Below are 22190 nucleotides of genomic sequence, written 5' to 3' on the forward strand. Positions count from 1 at the left end.
GAGAAAGAGGTCTCCTGTTATCTTCATGGGCATCAAAATACCTGCCAATGTAAGCCCTGGCCCTTGAGTGACAGCAGGCTGACAAGAATTTATAAGGCCACAAGCCACAGCGGCCTCGTTCCTTAACTGTGGAAGAGTCCGGGGTTCCCATGAGCTGGCCTGGGGAATGGGCTCCCGACCGTTTCCCTTGACAGCAGGAGCATTGACTTTGGGGGCAGAAGAGGAAGAGTGTGGGACTCGAGTCTGGCAACGGAGAAAGACTGAGGTGATGATGTAAGATGCAGCTCTCTCATCTCCTTCCTTGGACATGGGCTAGCCAGAGACTCCTTCCCACTCCCTTATTCTCTTCCCCACTGACCAGCAAAGCACAAAACAATACAGAGAGAGAGAGAGACATTAGGCGAACTCTTAGAAATGAGTCAATAAAGCAGTAAGAGTAGCTAATGTTTTCTCATACCTTGTGCTTTTTATTCTCACCAATGATGAAACCACATAGAATTAATTGAAGACTTCCTTATTGATAATGATGAAGTCTCTGATGTGACAAGGTTCAAGTTCTTTGCTGGAGGAAATCTTGATGTGCTGTACATCTGGAGTCAGGTCAGAGAGCTATAAGCAGAGAATATTTTGGGGGTGTAGACACACAGATTCTTGAAGACCTGTTGGAGAGTACAGTCTGGACAGTGGCAAGCAGAGCTGGCTGGTCTTATTACCCAGCATCAGTCCATGTCCAAACACCTTCTCCCTGATGTAAATTTATCCACACAGAGAATAGGTCCAGCGGGACCCAGAATACTGCCCACTGTCCTTAGAGGGGATCCTACCCAAAGATACACAAAAGCAGTGGTGCTCTGGTGGTCATGATGGTGGGCGTAGGAATAGTACTGACCCAAAATTACCTCTGCAGTGCTCTTAACAGCCACACGTTACTTTCATATGTTCTTGTTGCCTCAGGAAGGTGGAGCAAGTTTGTCCCTTATTTTTAGGACAAGGTAACAGTCTATATAGGGTCAAGGCCTTGTAAGATAGAGGAAATGATCAATAGCTAATTTGAACCAGAGCAGAAATGAGAAGTACCCATCTGTTTTCATGTCATTTCTTCAATTTAAACTGGGCTGTGTCCAAAGGGATCAAAGATGCAAATAGCGAAGGCTGGGTGGCCTGAAAACTGTCCCACCTATGGGAAATACTGAAGATCCCCAGGCTAACAAGATGTCCTTCCTGCAGTTGTGACTTTTAATCACTTTCACTAATCAGACTGTAGCAATGGAAACCAGGGAAATGTGCAGTTATTGTGAACAGGTAATTAGAACATTTTGATTGGATTTGATTAAGTAGGAAAAACAGGAAGGGAAAGGAGGGGGGAGGAAGGAAGTATAGAGAAAAAATTAAAGAAGGAAGGAAAAAGAAAGAGGAAGGGACAGAGGTAGAAGAGAAAATCCCAAAGACAAATAATAACGTATCTACCCCACAAGTACAACGCTGAGATATTAACATTTCCCATGAGCATTTTCCTCTCTCATTTTATTTTGGAAATAAGTTTAGTTAAAGTCCTCATTTATTGTGCACAGAATGTATTCCGGTATGTTCTCTTAACTTAGAACTTGATACTGCTTATCTCAGTTTTTTTTTTGTTTGTTTCATAAATTACTTTACTGTTGTTCAATTACAGTTGTCTGCATTTTCTCCCTACCACTCCCCCACACCCCATCCAAACCCACCTCCCCACCTTGCTTCCACCCTCCCCCTTGGTTTTGTCCATGTGTCCTTTATAGTAGTTCCCGAAAATCTTTCTCCCCACTATACCCTCCCTGCTCCCCTCTGGCTATTATTAGATTGTTTTTAATTTCAATGTCTCTGGTTATACTTTGTTTGCTTTTTTTCTTTTGTTGATTATGTTCCAGTTAAAGGTGAGATCATATGGCATTTTGTCCCTCACCACCTAGCTTATTTCACTTAGCATAATGCTCTCCAGTTCCATCCATGCAAAAGGTATAAGCTCCTTTTTTCTCTCTGCTGTGTAAAATTCCACTGTGTAAATGCACCATAGTTTTTTGATCCACTCATTTGCTGATGGGCACTTAGGTTGCTTCCAGCACTTGGCTAATGTAACTGAAAAAAAAAAAAGAAGGAAACATTTGGTCAACTGTTTGCCACAGCTTTTTTATTATTTGGGAACCTGGCGTTTGTATCTCCTTCAGTATAGGGAAATGGGGTTTCTCTTTTTTGTGAAACAGCTTGCCTGCTTCTGAATGACACCCACTGAGTGCTGCCAACCACACGCACAGTGGCCGATGGTTGGAGAGGATGGGACTCATTCCCAGTTGAGGATAATGGGAGAACCCCCATGCAGTGTATTGACCCTGAACCACTAAATAGGCTAATGCTCAGAAATGAAAGTGACTGCTGTTTTTCTCCCTGTTTATTGGCTCAGTGTCTAGTAAACTATCTTTGTCCTTGAATCGGAGTTTCATAAGCATTTGTGGTTTGATTTATCAGATGTATTTTATTTGTTTGTTTGTTTGTTGTTCAATTACAGTTGTCCCCATTCTCTTCCCTGTTCTACCCACGCCCCTCCTCTCACATTCAATAATCATCCCCCGCCCCATCGTCTCTGTCCATGGGTCCTTTATACATGTCCCTTGACCTGACCCTTCCCCTTCTTTCCCCTGTTATCCCTCTCCCTCCTCCCCTCTGGTTACTGTCAGTTTGTTCAGATGTATTGATCAATTAAGTTCAAATGTCACTCAGAAAAAAACCTGAAGCCTGATTTGATTTCCCTAATATAAGTGGTGTTTCATTTCAAGAACACACACACCCATTGGCACACATACCTCTCTGGTTTCTTATAGATGACGGTAATAATGGTTAAGATTAAGAACCTGGGAGTGTGATAGTTTATTCCAGGAATTTAAACACTGACATTGTTTTCCTTGCTCCTTTAGGTCCCGTGGAGCACGTTCACCTCCGAGTTCCATTTGTCGCCATAAGAAATAAGGAAGTCAACATCAGTGCAGTCGTGTGGCCCAGTCAACTGGGGACTCTTACCTACTTCTGGTGGTTCGGCAATAGCACAAAGGTTTGGCCCTTTCCGCCTGGTGTCTGATTAGATCTATACTGAATGCTCCTGGGCTCCAGCTTCTGTGTTAACGTTGGGGATGCTGGGGGTATAGGCAAGAGGATGTACTTAATGAAACTATAAATCCACATAACTGAATACAATATAACTCCCTAGTTCATTATTATTATAGGGAAAGTTCAAATAACCCTAAGGAAGTAAGAGTTCTTTGAGAAACTATACTAATCTGGTTGTTCTTGCTCCTGTGATCAATATTTCTAAAACTTCCTTTGCCCCATCTGTTTTAATCCTGGATTTTCCACTAGCTATATAGTATCAAGGAAGTCACTTAGCTGTTCTGAGATTAAGTAACCCCATTTACAAAATATGAATTAGTTAGTTCAGTGTAAGACCGTGAGGAGCAAGTGGGATAGTGCATGTAAAGAATCTTTATCAAGACCTACCGGTGTTCTCTGAAGGCCAGGGTTCTTAGACATGGTACTGATGTTGCCAAGTCACACGGAAGGGCGCTATAGGGGCCAGACTCTGGACTTTGCAGATGCTCCCTGCTCCCAGCCACTCATGGGGAGGACACTTGTGTCAAAAATAACCACACTTGTATAACAGAGTCTGGGGGCAGTTGGACTCAGGGTCCCTCAATTTAGTGGCTTAATGTTCTCTATTCATGTTACAGTCTTTGCATTTTCCTTGGCCATGTTTGATGTGATGGCTATTGCTCACCTTCAGTCCCTAGCTTTATTTTTTTAAATAATTTAAGAAAGCTATCATATGAGACTTTGAAATGTTGACTATCTAAAAGGGGTAACACATATTTAATTGCTGGTGTAGTAATTCTTTTGAGACATGAATGGAGCAATGGTTTTGTTTGCTCATTTCAAGATGACAAGAGAACTTCAGCCCCTGTATGAAAGGAGTCAGAGAGACACATGTCAGGGTCAAGCACCGCCACATACTGGCCATGTGAGCTTGGTCAAGATATTTGACTTCAGAATTAACTCACTCAACTGCACACTGGAAAGAATAATATCTATGTGATCTTGATGGTCATGCAAACTAAGTAAGGGAATGTGTATCTCCCTGCCACACACTAGCTACTCACTAAATGGATGCTTCTCATTTTATCCTAAAAACTGGAAGTTAAAATGGATTGACAAAAAAACAGAACTAGATTCATGGACCAAGAACCCTTCTTCTCTTTGCATTATCCATGCTATACACTCTCAGATCTATTTTGTAGCAGAGGCTACTGATCTGCATTTCTGGGATTATTATGCACCGGACAATGGATATGGAGGTTAATTAATAAGATTCCCATTTAGTACATTAAAGAAGTAGAACTCTCCGTTTGAGATGAGCACCCAAGGGTGAAACAGCTGGTTAATTGTAGAGTCCAACCTAAAATCCTGGTCTCCAAGCTCCCTCCTATAATGTACTGCCCTCTCCTTCAGCCTCAGGATGCTTTAGCTGTATTGCTCTGCCTCATAGAGGTTACAGACCCTCAAATCCTCCTCCAAAATTCAACAGACACACATGGTGAAGGAAAAAAAATCATCTGGGGAGAGAAAGTGAGGAGAAGAAATTTGAGTTCATTTCTCCTTTGATGATGTGAGACTTTGCCTGCTAGCCAGGGAATTCCTTTCTGTTACTGTTCATCCAGTGGTGGTTTTTACCGGGACACTACTGTGTGTGAGGGGGGCACTTCTTGGTCATCAACACAAGGGTTTACTCAGCAGCCTGCAAGGAACCTACCACACGGTGTTTCTCCACAGCACCATGTTTTTCTTCAAGTGCTGCTTCTGAGAACTGAAAAATGAGACAGTGTCTAATAAATATTTGATAAATAACCAGAAAAGTGGATAAGGGGATTGGAGAGTCTAAATTCAATTTCTCTAACGATTATCTGTGTTAGCATGAACAAATCACCTGATGTGAGGCTCAGTGCTCATTTCTCTAAAGTGAGAATACTAATATGCGATCCATGAACATCGAGCTATAAAGTGTTTATCTATCTAATCTATATTATGCCATGTTATGAGAGGGCCATTTTTAAATAACAGAAGAGCATTAAAGTTTTTACAATTGATGATGACATGAGGTGTTCCTTTGGTTAGTAATTATCCATCTATAAACATGAGTGTGGCGTGCTGCCCAAGTACCAAGATTTGCAAGGTCTCACTGGTTGGGTTTTGTTCCCAAAGAAGCAAGAGAATGATAATACATGAGAGGTATTAGAAAAGAGTGGTTTTGAAATAGGACAAAAGTGAATTGGAGTCCAGACTCAGATTCTTCTTGGCTGTATGTCTTCAGTTAAATCTTATCATTTGCCTGTGTCCCGGTTTTGTTCACTACAGTGTCAGAGGTATTGTAGTAGTAATTATACTCTAATATTGCTTTGAGGATTAAGAAAGGTATATAAAGTGCTTAGAATACATCTAAGCATGTGAAAATATCAGTTGTTATTGTGCATGCTCATCATTTGCATCAGTAGCATCTACATGTCAGTGACAAATCTAACTTGGTCCCATGCATTTCCCTCTCACCTCCAAGAATGATTATTCAGTCCATTTGAAACAGATACATTTTCAGTGCTTTATTGCAGCACCATATCATGGACACGTCAATGTGGCCACTGTATCCAGTAATTAATCCCATGACCTTTGGCTCACAAATGAATGAATGTTTTTGGTGTCATGGTGAGCACTCTGATTTTAGAGCTATTTGGTTCCCTTTGACTAGCAAACTGACCTGTAAAGGGAGCTAATACTAATTTTAAGTATTTATTCCTAGTGCTGCTTTGTATGAGTATCTTAATATGTGTTATTTATTCAATCACTAGAACATCACTGAAATAGAAGAAATTATCCCATTTTACAGAGAAAACAGGCTAATTAGCTTGGAAGGTAGTGTTTGGTGGGTGTATGTGTGTTTGTGTGTTGTGACTAGGTGGATTGGACAGTTTCACTCTGGTGGTTGAATTAAATTATCTCTCAATAATAATCAATTAATACCCCATTCTTTATGTCTAGCCCTCTGTTTGGTGCACTTGGGAATCAAAGAACATACACAGCATTGCCTCTGCCTTCAAGGAAATTACAGTACACACAGAAGGCAGGATAAATGCACATGCAATGATTATTATTGGTGAACAAGTGTGGTATAGAAGTAAAAAGAAAAAAGCAAGCATTCCTGAAATCTACATTTCAGCTTATATGCCTACAGACTTAACAGTGAGAGATGTGAAACCGAATCAATAGCTCAATGGATCTTCTTCAGGAGCCTGTTTTTTACGTTACATGTTATGAGGAATACAAAGCAGAGTAGATTCCAGTTGTTGCCTTCAAGAAATATAATCTATTCAAGAATATGAGGTTCACATCTAAGAAGATACTATAAGATAACAGATATTATAGATACTGTAAGGTAACAATACTATAAGGTTCTATACTTAGGAATGTATTCTTACTAGCCCAGTCCAGCAGCCTAGAGCAGGGGTGTCAAACTCATTTTCACTGGGAGCCACATCAGTCTTGTGGTTGCCTTCAAAGGGCCGAATGTAATTTTAAGACTGTATAAATGTAACTACTCCTTAACTGTTAAGTGAGAGTTTGGTGCTGCTGCTGGGTAGAAACAAGGTGCTGGGCCAGATAAAACAAGGTGGAGGGCTGGATTTGGCCCACAGGCCTTGTGTTTGCCACCTGTGGCCTACAGGGTGATGGACATAGAGTTTGTTGGTTGTGGAATGGGTTATATGTGAGGTTTGTCCTAAGCTGGCATCAAAGGAGCAGTAGAATTGAGGCAGAGAGGAAGGAAAGGAATTCACATATAAAGTTAAATCTTTGGGCATGATTGTGTTCCATATAGATGGTGTAGACTGATTCAAACAACCCAGAGGATTCAGAAACATAAGCAGAAACTGGAAAATATAATCAAAGGTGGGAGGATAGATAGTGGGTGGCTTTGAATGATGTAAATGGATGCTTTTTGTTTTGTTGTAGCAATTTGGATTTTGGAATGAATGATGGAAGATAGAACCAGATTCATGGACAGTGATACTTAGACGCTGAGATACCTTCGAAGGGTTTTTGGATGTGTGTGTGTGTTTGTGTGTGTGCATTTGAGGAATTTTTTTCCAAACTGAATTTTCTTCACATTAACTCTGTATTCCCATGTAATATTCTGTACATACTATTTTGCTTTATTTGTTTCTGCTTTTGTATATATTATAAAGATTTCACGTAGTTCTAGTCGTAGCATATTCACATTACATATTCTGCCTTTTCCACTTTATATCATAAGCACTTTTCACACATTACTATATAATCTGCGGTAGCTTTTAAGTAAGGCAAGAATATTGATCACACAGCCTGCCCAATTTGAGAATGGCAGTTTTCATCAAGGCATACATTGAAATTGTACGGATTGCATGATATTCAGTATTAACTTGACTGACTGTGTCTGGCAAACTGGTGTAGGCTGCATCTAAAGATTTCCCAGAAGTTCCCTATTTCATTTATTGGTCAAGTGGAAATCTGGTAACTAAATAGTCACTCAGAGCTTTGTTGGTCTCTTGCTGGGCTCAGTGGATAACAAGTGACCTGTCACGCATGAGGGATTCTCTGTGGGAAGGGAAGTAGTGCTGAGCCTGGGCAGGACATGAAGTGTTAATCCAAGCAGCCTCACCGTGGGCTGGCCCTGCACCCTGGGCACAGACAGAGAAGGCAGTCGGCTGGCCACCTGTTGGATTTGTGGGGCTGTGAATGGCCAGTTTGCTGGGATTAACAGAGGTCTGGCTTTAACCAATGCGTCTGCTTGCCTAATGGATCATGCAAATGAACCTTAAATACTTGATTTAATTTAGCATTATGTTCTAAATATTGGTGGCCAAGAAAGAACTCAAGGATCCTGTTGAGTGTTCCAGCTTTGCAAGGAAGGTGATATGAGCTGTGATGCCCTAAGAGCTGATGAAAAACAAGAACAATTTGGAAAACAAGATTAGCTCCTGCCATTTCCCCAGCAGTGAAGTCTGGGGCCTGCCATTGGGGGACCAAGTGTTACCTTTCAGTACAGTTTGTTTCTGTGGCTCAGAGCCCTGTCTGCCTGGTGCAATGGCATTGTCCTTCCCACCTCAGTTGGCATTCCCTCATCTTGCTGCTCTGCATTCTTGCTTGGCCCCTGGATCTCCTAGGGAAGCAGCTAGATGAGGAGAATATCAAATCTGCTGGGATAAGAGGCATTCCCATTCCCTCAGAAAGGAATGCCATTGGCCAGCACAGTTCCAACCACCTGAATCTAAAACAAGAGAGTGCAGAGCAAGGAGAGGGGGCCCTGCAGACCACTGAAAGCTGAAGATGACAGGGGAGTAGTGATGGTTCACCGAAGAACCAATTCAAAGGAGGAAAGATATCCTGGTGGTGAGAAGTGGGAAAGAGAAGAGAAATAGCTGAGGGTAGTCACACCAAAACGGAAGGGCAATCAGAGACAGTATCTCATGGAGTCAAGAGAAATAAAAACACATTGATTGTTCCTTCCTGCTTTTGTTTCTTCCCCAAATTTTATTATTTAAGCCTCCAAATATAAACTAAAGTTGAAATAATTTTATAGTGAATGCCCATATATCTACCACCTATAGAGAATTTTAAAGCAGAAGAAATCAAATCGTTATTTCAGAGGCACCATTGAAAATTCTGAGCTAGGAAGGAATTCCTGTCTTGCAGGAGGGATACTGTCTAAAAGCCACATCTCCGAGCCCCTGTGGGGCCCTGGCCCCCACATCCAAGCCATGTTCTGTTAAGATGCATGAGTTTGCTCTGTGAGTACTGGCTGATACCCACTCCTTAAAGTTCTCTGCATCCCTACCAGGCTGCATGCTCACTCTCTGTCCCATTGTTGTCCCGACACAGAAAGGAGAGGGAGTCTGCTCACCTGGGTTTGTGATATCTCCTTATGAGTTGCCTTAGAGAAGCCTCCTCTTATTCAGCCTTACCTTGCATGTGGGGGAGAACGTGACAGGGCGTGGACCTCAAGGTGACCACGGAACAGTGACTCATTAATCTCAAGATCTTTCATTCTCTTGTCTCTAATAAGCTCCAGATTTTATCAAGATCCTAATTAGCAGGGAAAAGAGTTCTGTTTCTCTTTTTATTCTAGGCAAATCCTCACCTCAGTTATAATAAGGAAAATAAAAAAGAGAAGAGATTAAAATGATCATATATATGTTTATATATTTTCAACCTATTAAAAATGTTAGAAATGGCTTACAATGGATAACACAGATATAATAAAATAAAAATCCAATACTATGACTAGGAATCTGACTTCTATATGTATTCTGCTATCTGCATAACAGAGTGCCAAAAGTGGGTGATACAGGAATCAATAAAATACAGTCACTTCTCTGAATAGTCTTACAGTCCAATGGAATACAGATTGAAAATACCAGAAACATGGAATATTGCAGAAGAGAATATTGGCTCTATTTCCAGAGCCAATAGGAAGAGGTTACAAAACATGCTTCTATTTTGTGCCAGGAGAAGGAACAGAATGATAAACAAAATCAAGGGCGTCCAGTCTTCCTTTCTCAGGATTAACACTTTACAGTTATTACAGTTACAGTATTTTGAATTTATTAATACTCTTCTTGGATGCTGGATATAATCACAGTTTTGGGAAGCTGTGTAATTTCCTCTTTTCCTTTTTCAAGTTAGGATCCCTTAGGGATATGCAAATGCTATGCAGATTTTGACAGTCTGAGATTTACAGGAAAGGAGGAAATCTCACATTGAGCAGAGCATTAAAATTGGTCTTTCTATTTCATTTAGCCCCTCATCACCTTGGACAGCAGTATTTCCTTCACATTCCTTGCAGAGGGAACCAATACCATCACTGTTCAGGTGGCCGCTGGGAATGCTCTCATCCAGGACACAAAAGATATCGCAGTTCACGGTGAGCCCTGAAAATTGTCCTTGAGATGACTCCTCCTACCCAGCCAATTCCCTCTCTCCACCCTAGTGACAACTGCTGACTGCTTTGGAAATTCACCAGGCCATGGGAAAATTATGTATGTCCACAATAGGTTGCCAAACCTTTTTCCTGCCTTGTTTCTGAATAAAAGTAGGGCTTATAAGAGAAGCAGGGCACAGACAGGCATTTGTTGTCTTCTGGGATGTGTTCACATCACAGCCTAATGGTCTTATTAGCTAGAGACTTGTAAGTTGAAATGATCATAAGCCGGGAAAACTGTCATAGTAGCAGCTAGATCTGATACTCTGGTGAAGTATCTACAACAAACATGCAGCACCCATTTTTTTGTGGTGATGAGGGCTCATTTTTTGTGATTTCAAAAGTTGGAGGAGTCATGGTCCCTGACCTTGAAGAGCTTATAGCTTAGGGATTGAAATGAACTACATATAACCTATGTGGGTTTTTTTTTTTTTTGATCAGTGAAGATTCTAACATTCTTGGCTACAAAGGCTGAACATATGGCTAAAAATATAAGGATGGAGCAAGGCAGGAGAGTGGTAAATAGGACCACTATCTTGTTCTGAATCCTGGAGAACCATTCTTAATTTTTAAATTTATTTTAAATAAAATCGTGCTTTTTTCACCATCTCACACAACCTCCCCCAAGTCCCTGAACACAGTCATTATATCAGGGGTGTTCTAGAAAGTTGTACTAGCTCCTCTGGTCTTTTCCTATATTTATTGCAAATGTGATGCTCAGGTTCTCTCACTGGGCATCTAAAACATTTTTTTTAACTAAACATTTTTATTAAGTATAAATATAATACAGAAAAGTGCACATTATGAGTGTTTTAGCTCCGTGAATTACCAGAAAGTGAACGAGGCTGTGTACCCACCAACCAGATCAAGAAACTGAACATCACCCACACCCTAGATCCGAGGTTTCAACCTTCTGCCTGGGCCCCCCGCACCCCAGCCCTGAGGCAGTGCTAGCAGGATGGACCAGGGAGTGGGGGAAGGATAAAAGATTCTATTCTCATGAAGCCCAACTTGTTAATGATTCGTCACTGGCTCTGTATGATACCACTTACACTAGCAAAAGTCTCCTTCTTTTGGGGTTTTATACTTATGTTTCATTTCAGGTAATATTCTTTTATAAGAAGCACTTAAGATGTTTGGAACTAAGAAAAATGGTAGGAGTACAAATCTCCTTCCAGTCATCAGAACCCATTACCTTTCAGAGGCCAAGGGACAGGCTGAAATGAAGGAATTATAACTGAGTCTACAAGAAAGAGCAGACCTGTCCCTAAAGCATGGGGAAGGTGGAGTCTTCTCGCCTCTCACACCCTCTCTCAGCATCACTCACACACTCTCTCTTCTTACAGAATATTTCCAGTCCCAGCTGTTATCATTCTCCCCTAACCTGGATTACCACAATCCTGACATTCCGGAGTGGAGGCAAGATATTGGCAATGTCATCAAGAGAGCTCTGGTTAAGGTAAGCTGGCTGTATATGTGCTTAAATCTTTATGAACAAAGTGCCAGATGTGTCCTCCAGAGTAACTTTTCATAGAAAAAAACCACTATTCTGTAGTTTGATTAGGATTTTCTGTAAAAAGAAAGAGAAAAAATGGAAGGGATGAAATAATGATGGAGAGGAATGGTGGGGGTGGGGTGGAGGAAGAGAGAGGAGAGAGAGACAGAGAGAGACAGAGAGAGAGAGAGAGACCAATGTTTGAGGGTGGAGATTGGCCCCATATTTATCACAATTTTTTTTCTAAGACAGGAGCTTGACCTCTTTAATGAAATAATGAGGGCCACTCATGGAGTCTATACTAATATTATTCACTTGGCTGACTTTTTGCCCACCAAAAGGGTTTTCTTTAGCAGACACTTAGTTTCCAAGACCACTGTTGGCCATATATGGTGATCACAAGGCTAAAGGCCAGGAAACAGAGCACGCCAGCAGACTTTCTGGAGTTAACCAAGGTCAGAGAAAGGTGAAAGGGTTTTGTTAAACCTTTTCTCAGAGCTAGGCACTAGAATATAAAGATGAATAAAAGATGGTCAGTTCTAATATGCAGCTAGTTCTGTGCTAGAGGCTTGCTAGCACATCAAAAGAGCATGGCAGGAAGCAAGATTCACTTTATGCAGAAAAGTGCAAGCTTAGCACATATTGGTGATTCAATAAATACTTATGAACTATCAGAATGGTCTTTGGAGAAGATGCTTGGACTGTTTTAAAGGATAAGTGGTGGTTAACAGGATGACATCTTTCAGGTAGAATGGACAGCATGTGCAAAGCTGTGGACTACTGAAAGAACACAGTCTGTCTGGAAAATGGCAGAGTTAGTGTAGCCAGTCTTTAGGTGTTAAGGGCAAGGGTAGATAATGTTCAGGGGGTATGGTTAAATCATTTTGCAAAGGGCCTGAGAACCTAGAAGGGATTTGATTTGCCTCTTATAGGCACTGAGAAGTGTAAAATGTGTTTTTTTTTTAATTTTAGCAAAAATTCCTGACAATAGATTTATAATTTAGATATCCATTCTAATGGCAATATGGAGGATGGGTTCTAAGGTAGAAAGTAAATAGAGTGGGGGAGGATTTCACAAAAGATGATAGTTATAAGACTGACACTGTTATCCTAGCCAGAGATAATAAAATCCTGAAGAGGAAGGATTCAAAGGCTACTTGGGAGGTTGAATAATAGAGTTGATGACTAAGACAATGTAGCATGAATGAGAGGGAGGGAGAGTCTTTCTGATTAGAGAGTAGGTAAGAGACAGCCGTGTCATTAATCAGGATGGGGACAATGTAGGAGAAACATGCTGTGGGAACCATAATGATTTGATCTTTCATCTGAGTTGGGAGAAACACCTGGTTTAAGATAGCCAGGAGAGCTGGAAATAGAGATCTGAAGGTCAAGCAGAAGTTCCAGCTGGAGGTAGAGATGCGGGAGCTGAGGTAGTGGCAGTCCTCAGACACCCTCCTCCCCTTAGGGGTGTGGGGGCAGAGCAAACATGGGTGCTGACACTTCCCAAGACAGAGGAGAAAGCTCCATGGACAGACATGAAGAAGGAGCTGACAGACAGCAAGCAGAAGGAGTAAAAGTGGAGGCATAAGAGCATTACTGTGGGGAATTGTTCAAAGGATGAACTTCACCTCAAATCTTTTGACACAGAGATTGCTCATAGAAAAGGATTAAAAGGAGGCCATTCTTGGTTGCCTTTGACTGCGAAACATCCATACTTGTGTTGTATTTTGTATAATTTGATTTATTAAAAACGCACAAGCTTTTACATAAATAACTTGATAATTATAATAGTGATCCTAATAAATAATAATAATCAGCCATGCCAGTTGATACCTTGGTCTTAAATATCACTAAGAAATCACTTGTATGTTCCTTTGGATGAGATTGAATGACTCCAGACATATAGACCCAAGGTCCCTAACTTACTGATTGATGTTCCCCAAGATGACAGTTCCCTAGGACAAAGCGTCACACCAGCCGCGGCTTACCGCTTCACTCCATGGGGTAATTCTCTACATTTTGTCCTCAGCCTGGTCCCTGGAGACTTGTTCCCTCTGATGTTAGGATAAGCCTTCTTTCCCCATGCCGCTGGGCACCGAGACTTCCAGCTACTCAGGCTCTTACCTTCCAGCAGGATATACTGAGGCCCCTGGCAAAGCCAGCCCAGGCCCCAAGGGGATGCCTCTCTGCATGGCGGACTCTAGGTTTCTGACTGCTGCTTATTACTTCTCTTCAAGTTGACCCTTTCACTGTTCACTGTCACATTTCTGAGAGTTGACTCCAATCTCTACATCTAGTTACAGAGCTGAGCAATGGGAAACAACTAACCCCTCCACTCCCATGCAACCCAGCAACCATTTGTTGAGCCTCTGCTCTGCCAAGCGTCTTTTGAAGAGTGAGCCGACCACAGATCCCCTCGGGCAGGTCTGGGCAAACTTATGATAAGAAGTTATCAGAGAAAAGGCTGTACTGATGGATGTACTCACCTGTCACAGTGGCCATGATCTAAGTCCCTGCAATGAGGTGGAGGTAGTACACTGGGAGGGGTTAAGGCAGGAAGCTGGCACGGAGGAGGTCACTTTCAGCAGAGATCATTAAGGAGGAGGCTAGTATTTCTGCCAAATCAGAAATTACATCATCATATCTGGATTGGCACAGGGAGAAGTATTGTTCTGGGTGAGACCTTCAGAAGACACAAAAGAAAGAATAGTCATCTGCTTTATAGTGGGAAAACTCAAGGGTTTTGTTTTCATTAGGAATTTGCTTTCAGACAGAAGCTTACTTTTAAGTTTTTCTCGTAAAGCAATATAAACACTCCTTTAACTAAACACTCAAGAACAGAAAAATTAACTCACAATCTCGGCATGTTAACATAACTTTTAGTGGTTTGTTTTGCTCTTTTACTCTGATACACTTTTATTTTTATAGAGTTGTAACCAAAGAAATAGAAGGACATAGATCAGAATGTAGCTATCATGAGTCTTTTTTTCATATCTGCTCATGGCACTAATTCTCATCTTAACGGTAGAGAAACGTTCCATCAGATTGATGATGTCATTATTTACTTAATTTTTTCAAATAGTTTTGTTTTTCCCACTTATTTGCTATTAGAAGTAAGGATGGGAGCATTTCTTCCTGCATATGCCTTATTTCTATATTTTAGAATATTTCTTTAGGACAAACACTCCAAGTTACAGTAATTGAATGAAGGGTCTGAACATTTTTATGGCCTCAAAGTCTTCTGAAAAAACAAATTGGCAATCCGTACCAATTTTACTGCTGCCAGCAACAAATGAGGGAACCTCTTAATTGAAGCCTCACCAATATTAGCTGTTTTAAGTTAATAAAAAATCCTGCTTTAGTAAGTGAAAACCAGTGCTGCTTTGCTTTTTTCCCTTTCATTTGCATTTCCCAGGTTTGTTTATAACTTCTTCTTCCTCATTTGCAGCCAGTCTGTTCATGTTTGAGCCAGAATTTTAGTGCAGAAAAACAGAAAATATGCAGGGAGCTTTTGTAAATGTTCCCAGCAAACAATAATTTGGAAATTACTTGTAATAGTATTTTAGCTTCAGTAAAAATGTACATAAGAGCAGAGTAGGTTGTGAAACTAATAATTCCTTACCTAGCACTTCTAGTGGGAAACAGAGAGAAAGCCTGAATGTCAATTGGATCCTGTGCCTAAAGTGCTGCATTTAAAAAACATAGAAGCCTTAACCCTGTGCATGTTCTGCTCCTTGTTGTTGACTCAGGGAAGGCTAGCTCCCTAGGACTTCCCTCTTTGGTTTGCACACCTTTGCAGGTAACTGGTGTCCCGGAAGACCAGATCCTGGTTGCTGTGTTCCCTGGCCTCCCTACGTCAGCAGAGCTCTTTATTCTCCCCCCAAAGAACTTGACGGAGAGGCGGAAAGGCAATGAAGGGGACCTGGAACAAGTAAGTGAAAGCAAGCTTGGCTAGAACACTAGCCTGTACCTCACATTCTAGGGGGACCCAAAGTTAATTCCATCCAAACAGGGAGGCAAGTTCTCTCCCATTGGCTCATCAGCCTGCTACTGTTTGTCCAGTACTCAGGGCTTTGAAAAATAATCAGCCTAATCTGAAATAAACACAGATGCACATAGACTGGAGCGCTCAGCGTCATTCATTCCAACAGCTGGCATTCCTACACCTTGATTCTATCTTCCACCCAGTGACTTGTCCCCAGGGAAAGAGATGTGGGTAGAAGAGAGAGGAAGTTGAGTTTCTCTTTTGCTGGGGAAATGTTGCTTCTTATCTTTAAAGATCGTGGTCAATCTAAGTTCTGCTTCTGGGGAGAACATGAACTGCTTTAGTGTGGGGGGGCTCCGCCCACAGACCCTCCCCCACCCCCAGCCACCACGGATGAGAATAAGTCTACCAAGATATGACCTGCATGGGGAGGAAAGGTGGCCGATCTCTCAAAGGAGAAGGGCCAAGAGCCTTTTCTTCAGTGGGCTTTTATTGGGTTCATTTTGCACAGGTAAAGCTCATTAATCATTGTCAGGCAGTGAGGATCAAACAATAGATAACAGAACTCGAAGGGCCTATTTTGAGTCAGGGTCTGTTAGCTAAAGGGCTACAGAACTTTGGGAAACAAACTCATTTCCTGCTCAGACCTTTATCATTTAATCTAGAGCATTTGTAGCAAAGCAGGTTTCACAGGATTTTATGTATTCTTTCTTAGGCCTGATCACTCGGGGAACCCGCCCTTTCCAGCACAGGGCAGTACCACCCTCTGTCATTGTTTTAGGCTAAAGTCAGGCAGTGGAAGTAAGGCAGCCAAGAAATTAGGAGACTTCTTGCAGACAGAATGAGGACTCAGACTTTGTCAAAACCAAGGGACAAGGGTCCATCACCCCCTTTTGCTGTAGCCCCCCAAGTCCTTCCCTGGGGCCTCCCTGTGATCATTCCTGTCTTAGGTTGTTTCCCCCTTTTGGAATCTTACCCATCATTGGCTAACTGATCAAGCACTGGGGGCCAGGCAAGGTGAAGAAAAAGGAGCAGAAGCTGCACCCCTGCCAGAGAGATAAGCTTCATCCCCTTAGTGGCTTATGGTCCCAAGGTTGCTCACTCAGCCTTAGCCATGTGTCAGGGTTACAGTTTCTGAAACCAGGCAGGGCGGTTCCTAACACTTTAAACATGTTTCTGTGGAGAGAGATGGATTGCCTCATCTTACTTTGACTAAGGAAGCAGTATTTCCAAATGAGACTGTGATTTGTGGTCCTTACTAAAGGGACAATTAGTTCCTGTGATCAGCATAGTATCCAGGAGGAAAAGGAGATGGTCAGCCCCATGCTTCTCCCTCACTCCCTGCTCATACTGGAGTCTTGGTGTCTGCTCTGCTCCACCCTTCCGTACCTTTCCCCGATGCTAAGTCAGAGGTAAAAATAAGTAAGAATAAGGCTGCAAAGAATCGGCATGAATCAAACACTTTTGCTCCCATAGGAGGTGATCATTGTATGGATATCTTCCACATCCCTCTGCTCCTCACGGGGCCAGTGCCCCATCCCTACATCGTCCTCATTTTGTCTCAAGTCTCAAGCAGCACAGATGTCATCACTGTCGTTTCTCTGGGGAATGAAGTGGATCCTTGCATTTCAGGGTCGCATAGTGAACTTGGCCAGAAATAAACTCAGCTAATGCATACATCACTTTTACAAGACCTCTTTATTCTGAAAGAGCAAGTGGCATGTGTGAATTATACTTGGAAACTACAATATCCATCCATTTAGATAAACCGGTAATTACGGTGATGAATAGCAGCTGTGATATTGAGGCACGTACAGCAAGATAAGCATTAGGGACAGCAGCCTGAGTCTGCCTATGCTTCCATGTGGGAATTAGCAACTGATTAAATCGATGTTATGTGTTCTGAGATTTGCTGGGGAAAAGTAAAGAGGAAAAATTATCCCATAAAAAGAAGGCAGCTTCCACTTTGATGTTTGCCTCCCATTGTCTCTGAGAGAGGGGGGAAAAAGCAGAGGGGTGGGCTGGAGTATATGTGCCTGCTCAACCCTGGCGGGACCTGTCTGCCCTCTGGGTGTTACTTGATCAGATTAAAGAACTAATGATGGGTTGACTTTCTTTCACTGGAACCCACTGCAGGGTTTCCTGTTGTAAGTTAAAAGGCATGGATAAAAGAGCAGTGAACTAAACGTTGAAGGAAATATCAATGTCCATTATCAACTTGAATTTACTAGGTGACTTTGGACACACCTCTTTCTCTCTCATTATTGTTTCCAGTATAAGTGAATAATACCACTTATTTTTTTTTGGCTTCACGGTGCTCTAAGGGAACCAGATTGATAAAGATGTCCCAATAGTCTGTCCTCTGATTTAACATGGTGTCTCTCTCTCTCTTTTTTTTTGCCTGTTGACCCTGGTTTCTTACTCTATGAGGGAGCATTGTCACAGGGCATGTCTTGCCATGTGTCCTCTGTGTCTTTTTTCCCTAGATTGTAGAGATGCTGTTTAATGCTCTAAACCAAAACTTGGTCCAGTTTGAACTGAAGCCAGGGGTTCAAGTCATTGTGTATGTCACACAGCTGACATTAGGTGAGTGCCTGTTGGGAGTCAGGGGGAAATGGGTATGGTGGTCTGCTATCCTAGAGAGAAAAGGGGGGAGATAATTAGCAAACACTTCTCCATCAATGCCTGAAAATGGCCTTGTGGCAGGGCCCTTTTGCATAGGAATGGTTAAAAAGGATTAATTACATCTTTCTCGAGGTTTCCTGTTGAGGTGGCAAAAAAACTTTCTTAGAAGTGCCTTGCTATTGAATCCCTGGATGATCTCGGGGAAAACCTATAATTTCCTTGGGCCTTGGCTTTTTTTTTTTAAGCTGTAACAGTTGGGATTATATTAGGCAGTCCTTATACTCTCTTAATGTCTGTGATTTTCTGATTCTATAAATCTTGATTGGTAAGTCAGTCAGATCAGATAATTTAAGTTTAAGTTGAAACAGAGATCAACTGTAGTTGGTTGATTTGTAAAAGTAATAAAAGAAGATCAGTCCCTTTGGGCATCCACTTCTGGCTCTTTGGAATAGCCTGTTTGCTAAACGTCCCTTATTGCTCTAAAATCTGCCAGATGTGAAGATTCCAGATGTGCTCACCCAGCAGTGTTTCACCAGAACTGGGTAAAGAGACTGAAACATTGCACCAGTGTTTAATCCAAAGTTTCCCCGTGAGCTACCTGTAACCGTGTTGACAGATGCTCAGGCTGTATAAGAGACAGGGCATTTAAGCCCTTCTTCTGCTTCCCTTAGCTGGACATACATTGTGTGTCCTCAGTTTACACCAAGAGCAGCAAGTCACCCTGGAAGGGCAGAGGGGTTTACTTTCCATAAGAAGCCATGATTCGGGATATAATTGCATCATTGAAACCAAGCTTCCTGTGCCCAGATGGCATTCAGGGCAGTGGGAGACTGGATAGAAAGATGGAACCCACCTGGCCTCCTTTTTCCAACGGGTACTCACTTCAGCTAATACTTTCCAAGTGAGCATGTTCTTTCCTCCTAGCTCCACTGGTGGACTCCAGTGCTGGGCGCAGCAGCTCAGCCATGCTTATGCTCTTGTCGGTGGTATTTGTTGGCCTGGCTGTGTTTTTGATCTACAAGTTTAAAAGGTATGTACTACCATCACTCCATTTTGATCTTGGGGCTGATTCTTCTCGTAACCAACATTCCAAAACTCATCCCACTTACATGACATTAATTTTCCTTGAAGCTCTGTTTGGTTTAGGGTCAGGGAATAAATAAGTTTAAGAATAATCTGAACTCTACCTAATTTATACCTATATTCAGCTAGGGAAATGAAAGATAGTCTATGAAATCAATTTATTTTCTTTGAGAGAAGTGTAAGGAGTTTTCAAACCTCACCTACATTTCTAAAATAAGGTCTCATATATTCAGGATATCTTCTTCTGCAACTTAGCAACCATTCAGGGTGGTTAAGTAGAGAAAATGCACATGTACGAACACATGCACACACATTTTCTTATCTTGTGCTGCAGCTATGTAAATATGAATGCTAAAAATATTTAACCTTGCCCTGACTGGTGTGGCTCGGTGAGATGGGTATCATACTGCAAGCCGAGAGATCACCAGTTTGATTCCCAGGCAGGCACTTGCCTAGATTGTGGGCCAGCTCCCCAGCTGGGGGTGTGTACGAGGCAACCAATTGATGTTTCTCTGGCACATTGATGTTTCTTTTCCTCTCTCTCTCCCTCCCTTTCCTTCTTTGTAAAAATAGATAAATACAATCTAAAAAAAAATAAACCTTATCCTCCTTCCTCCTTTCCTGTTTGTAAAGGAAATTTGATCATGAAAACCAAATTCTATATATATTACTCCACAGGAGGAGTAATATGACAGGATACTTATTTAAAAACATGGAATTGAAATCAATAAGTCTTCACCATTCTTTAAATAATGCAACACTTCTACCAAGAGGTGGACTAGTTAAGAGTATGAACTCTGAAATAAGACCCAATTTTTATTTTTACCACTTGTAAACTTAGGCAACTGGATTTGCTCTCTAAGCCATGTTAGTTTCCTCATCTGTCAAAAAAGGAAAACAATAACACTTTATAAGTTTGGCATATGGTTTAAATGTAATGATATCTATACCAGGTATATACTAAATAATCAACAAATCTAAGTTATTATTGTACATAACAAAAAACATGCCTTCCAAAGCTGCCTTCTGTGTCACAAACTGGCTCATAGTAGACTCACAAAAACTGTATAATTGGCATATAAATGTGCTTCATAGGAAGCCTGGGTAAAGTAGGACTATTATTAACTATCATCAGATGAGTTTTGAAAGCCTACTTGGTCCTGGGAGTATTTCTAGGTATTGAATGTAACGCTTTTAGATTTTGGAAGAGATCAGTGGTAAAGGTGCTTCAGTCCACCCCTTTCCTAGCTCCCTTTAGCTCTCCTCTAGTGGATATCGCAGGCTTCAAAACACCACTTTTACTTATTATCCATCTCTACATTGTCCAGAACAGCAGGAATCCTTCAACACCCTCCACCAGAAGGACCTAATGAGGTTTACTTCCCACTCAATTTGTAGAGCAGTATGAGTTCACGTTCTCTTGGATCAAGCACGTCAGCCCACCTGCCCTGTTCCCTTTGAAAATGAAGGGGAAACCTTTCATATTGCAATGAGAGAGCAAAGATTCAATCGAGAAACAGTCTGGTCAAGGCAACGCCCATGTATGGATGTACTTCAGTTATAAGCAAAGCACACTTTTATTCATCTAAGTATTTGATTGTTGGGAAGCCTGGTGGTTGCAGCAGCTTGAAGATGAACTATCCCAAATTTACCTCTCTGGCCCCTAGAATTCCCTGGTTGCTGAGGACAAGGGTCAGTAGATGTCCTGCAAAAATGTATTTGTGTCAGGTGTCAACAAATTAAGGCAAGACTTTTCCAAGGACTTGCAGAGTTTTCTGTTCTCTTATAAATGCTGCTGAACTCCCCAGACAGTCAACTTGTTAATGCAGGCGTCTCTAAATGTGTACACTTCAATACTTGGATTTATGCCAGGTAGTGCCATCTCTGAATTATTCTACCTTAGTAATCCCTAAATAGCAGGCAACCTTTCTATGTCCCTGACAGTGAATCATGCAGCCAAGCCTACGGGAAACAAACACCAGGCAAACTATATACACAGCGGAGTCAGATAAGAGTTACCAATCAACAGTTGCCTTTGTTTTTCTAGCCACTTTTTCTGAAAGTTTTCCTCCCAATGTTCAAGCCCTTTGGTGGAGGTCTTGTTGGATCTTCTTTCATTTCTTTGGCCTCCCTTCCTCCTTATCACAAGGAACTCCAGTGATGGCTTTAATATGATCGAGGAATGGAGTTTTAAATTTTATTTAACTTTAGTTAATTTAAATTTAAATACCTAAACCTGCCCAGTGAACACATGGGTAACACAGTGTAGAGAAAGGGCAACTCTGATTTTCAGATCACTAGCCATGCTGAGTTGTCAGACCCAAAATTTTCTCTTTCTAATCACCAGGATTAACTCATTAAACCAATCATTCATTCAGTAAAAATTCACTGAGTGTCTACTGTGTGCAACACACTGAAAACCATCTCAGTACCCCAAGTCCTCACTTAACAGGGGAAGGAGAATAGAAATACCATGAGCCCCAACCTGATTGTAAGTAAATATCGCCCTGTCTCTCACATTTGATCTTGCTCTTCTGTAGTGACTGGTGTTACTGATGTTAGACAAGATAATTAAAAATCATTATAAGATGGCTTTTATTTTCTGAAAACTCTCCCTTCTTTCTATACTATAGATTCTTTTTTTTTCCTGGTTACTTAAGAAAACATTTTTCAGTATTTTTTTAAGTAAGGCTTTCATCATAGTCTGAAGCCTACTTCACTGTCTCTAAATTTCCTCCCGTGGGCTCCTAGCACTTATCATAGTTGGAACAAACAAATAAAAACTGAAGCTTTTATAGGTGACTTGGGTTGATCCATCTTACTGCTCTTATTTAAATCTATAGGAACGTGGAGCCCAAGACATGCCTCTAAATCTACTTCCCACATTTCTTATCTGCAAACTTTGGGTTTAGTCTTGACTTAGA

At 41.5% G+C, this 22190-nt stretch overlaps 1 protein-coding gene across 2 annotated transcripts in view; it reads left to right on the forward strand.

Moving 5' to 3' along the window:
• The window catches only part of SORCS3 (sortilin related VPS10 domain containing receptor 3), a 551877-nt gene that overhangs the window by 524457 nt on the left and 5230 nt on the right, over window positions 1-22190 (forward strand). For both annotated transcript variants that reach the window (XM_036027268.1, XM_028514086.2), the window contains exons 20-25: window positions 2946-3079; window positions 9898-10021; window positions 11425-11537; window positions 15373-15504; window positions 18045-18144; window positions 19108-19213. In XM_036027268.1, the coding sequence (XP_035883161.1) occupies window positions 2946-3079; window positions 9898-10021; window positions 11425-11537; window positions 15373-15504; window positions 18045-18144; window positions 19108-19213 (709 nt within the window). The remainder of the gene's footprint in view (window positions 1-2945; window positions 3080-9897; window positions 10022-11424; window positions 11538-15372; window positions 15505-18044; window positions 18145-19107; window positions 19214-22190) is intronic.

The sequence above is a fragment of the Phyllostomus discolor genome, chromosome 5 (assembly GCF_004126475.2).
Source record: "Phyllostomus discolor isolate MPI-MPIP mPhyDis1 chromosome 5, mPhyDis1.pri.v3, whole genome shotgun sequence".
NCBI classification, from domain to species: domain Eukaryota; kingdom Metazoa; phylum Chordata; class Mammalia; order Chiroptera; family Phyllostomidae; genus Phyllostomus; species Phyllostomus discolor.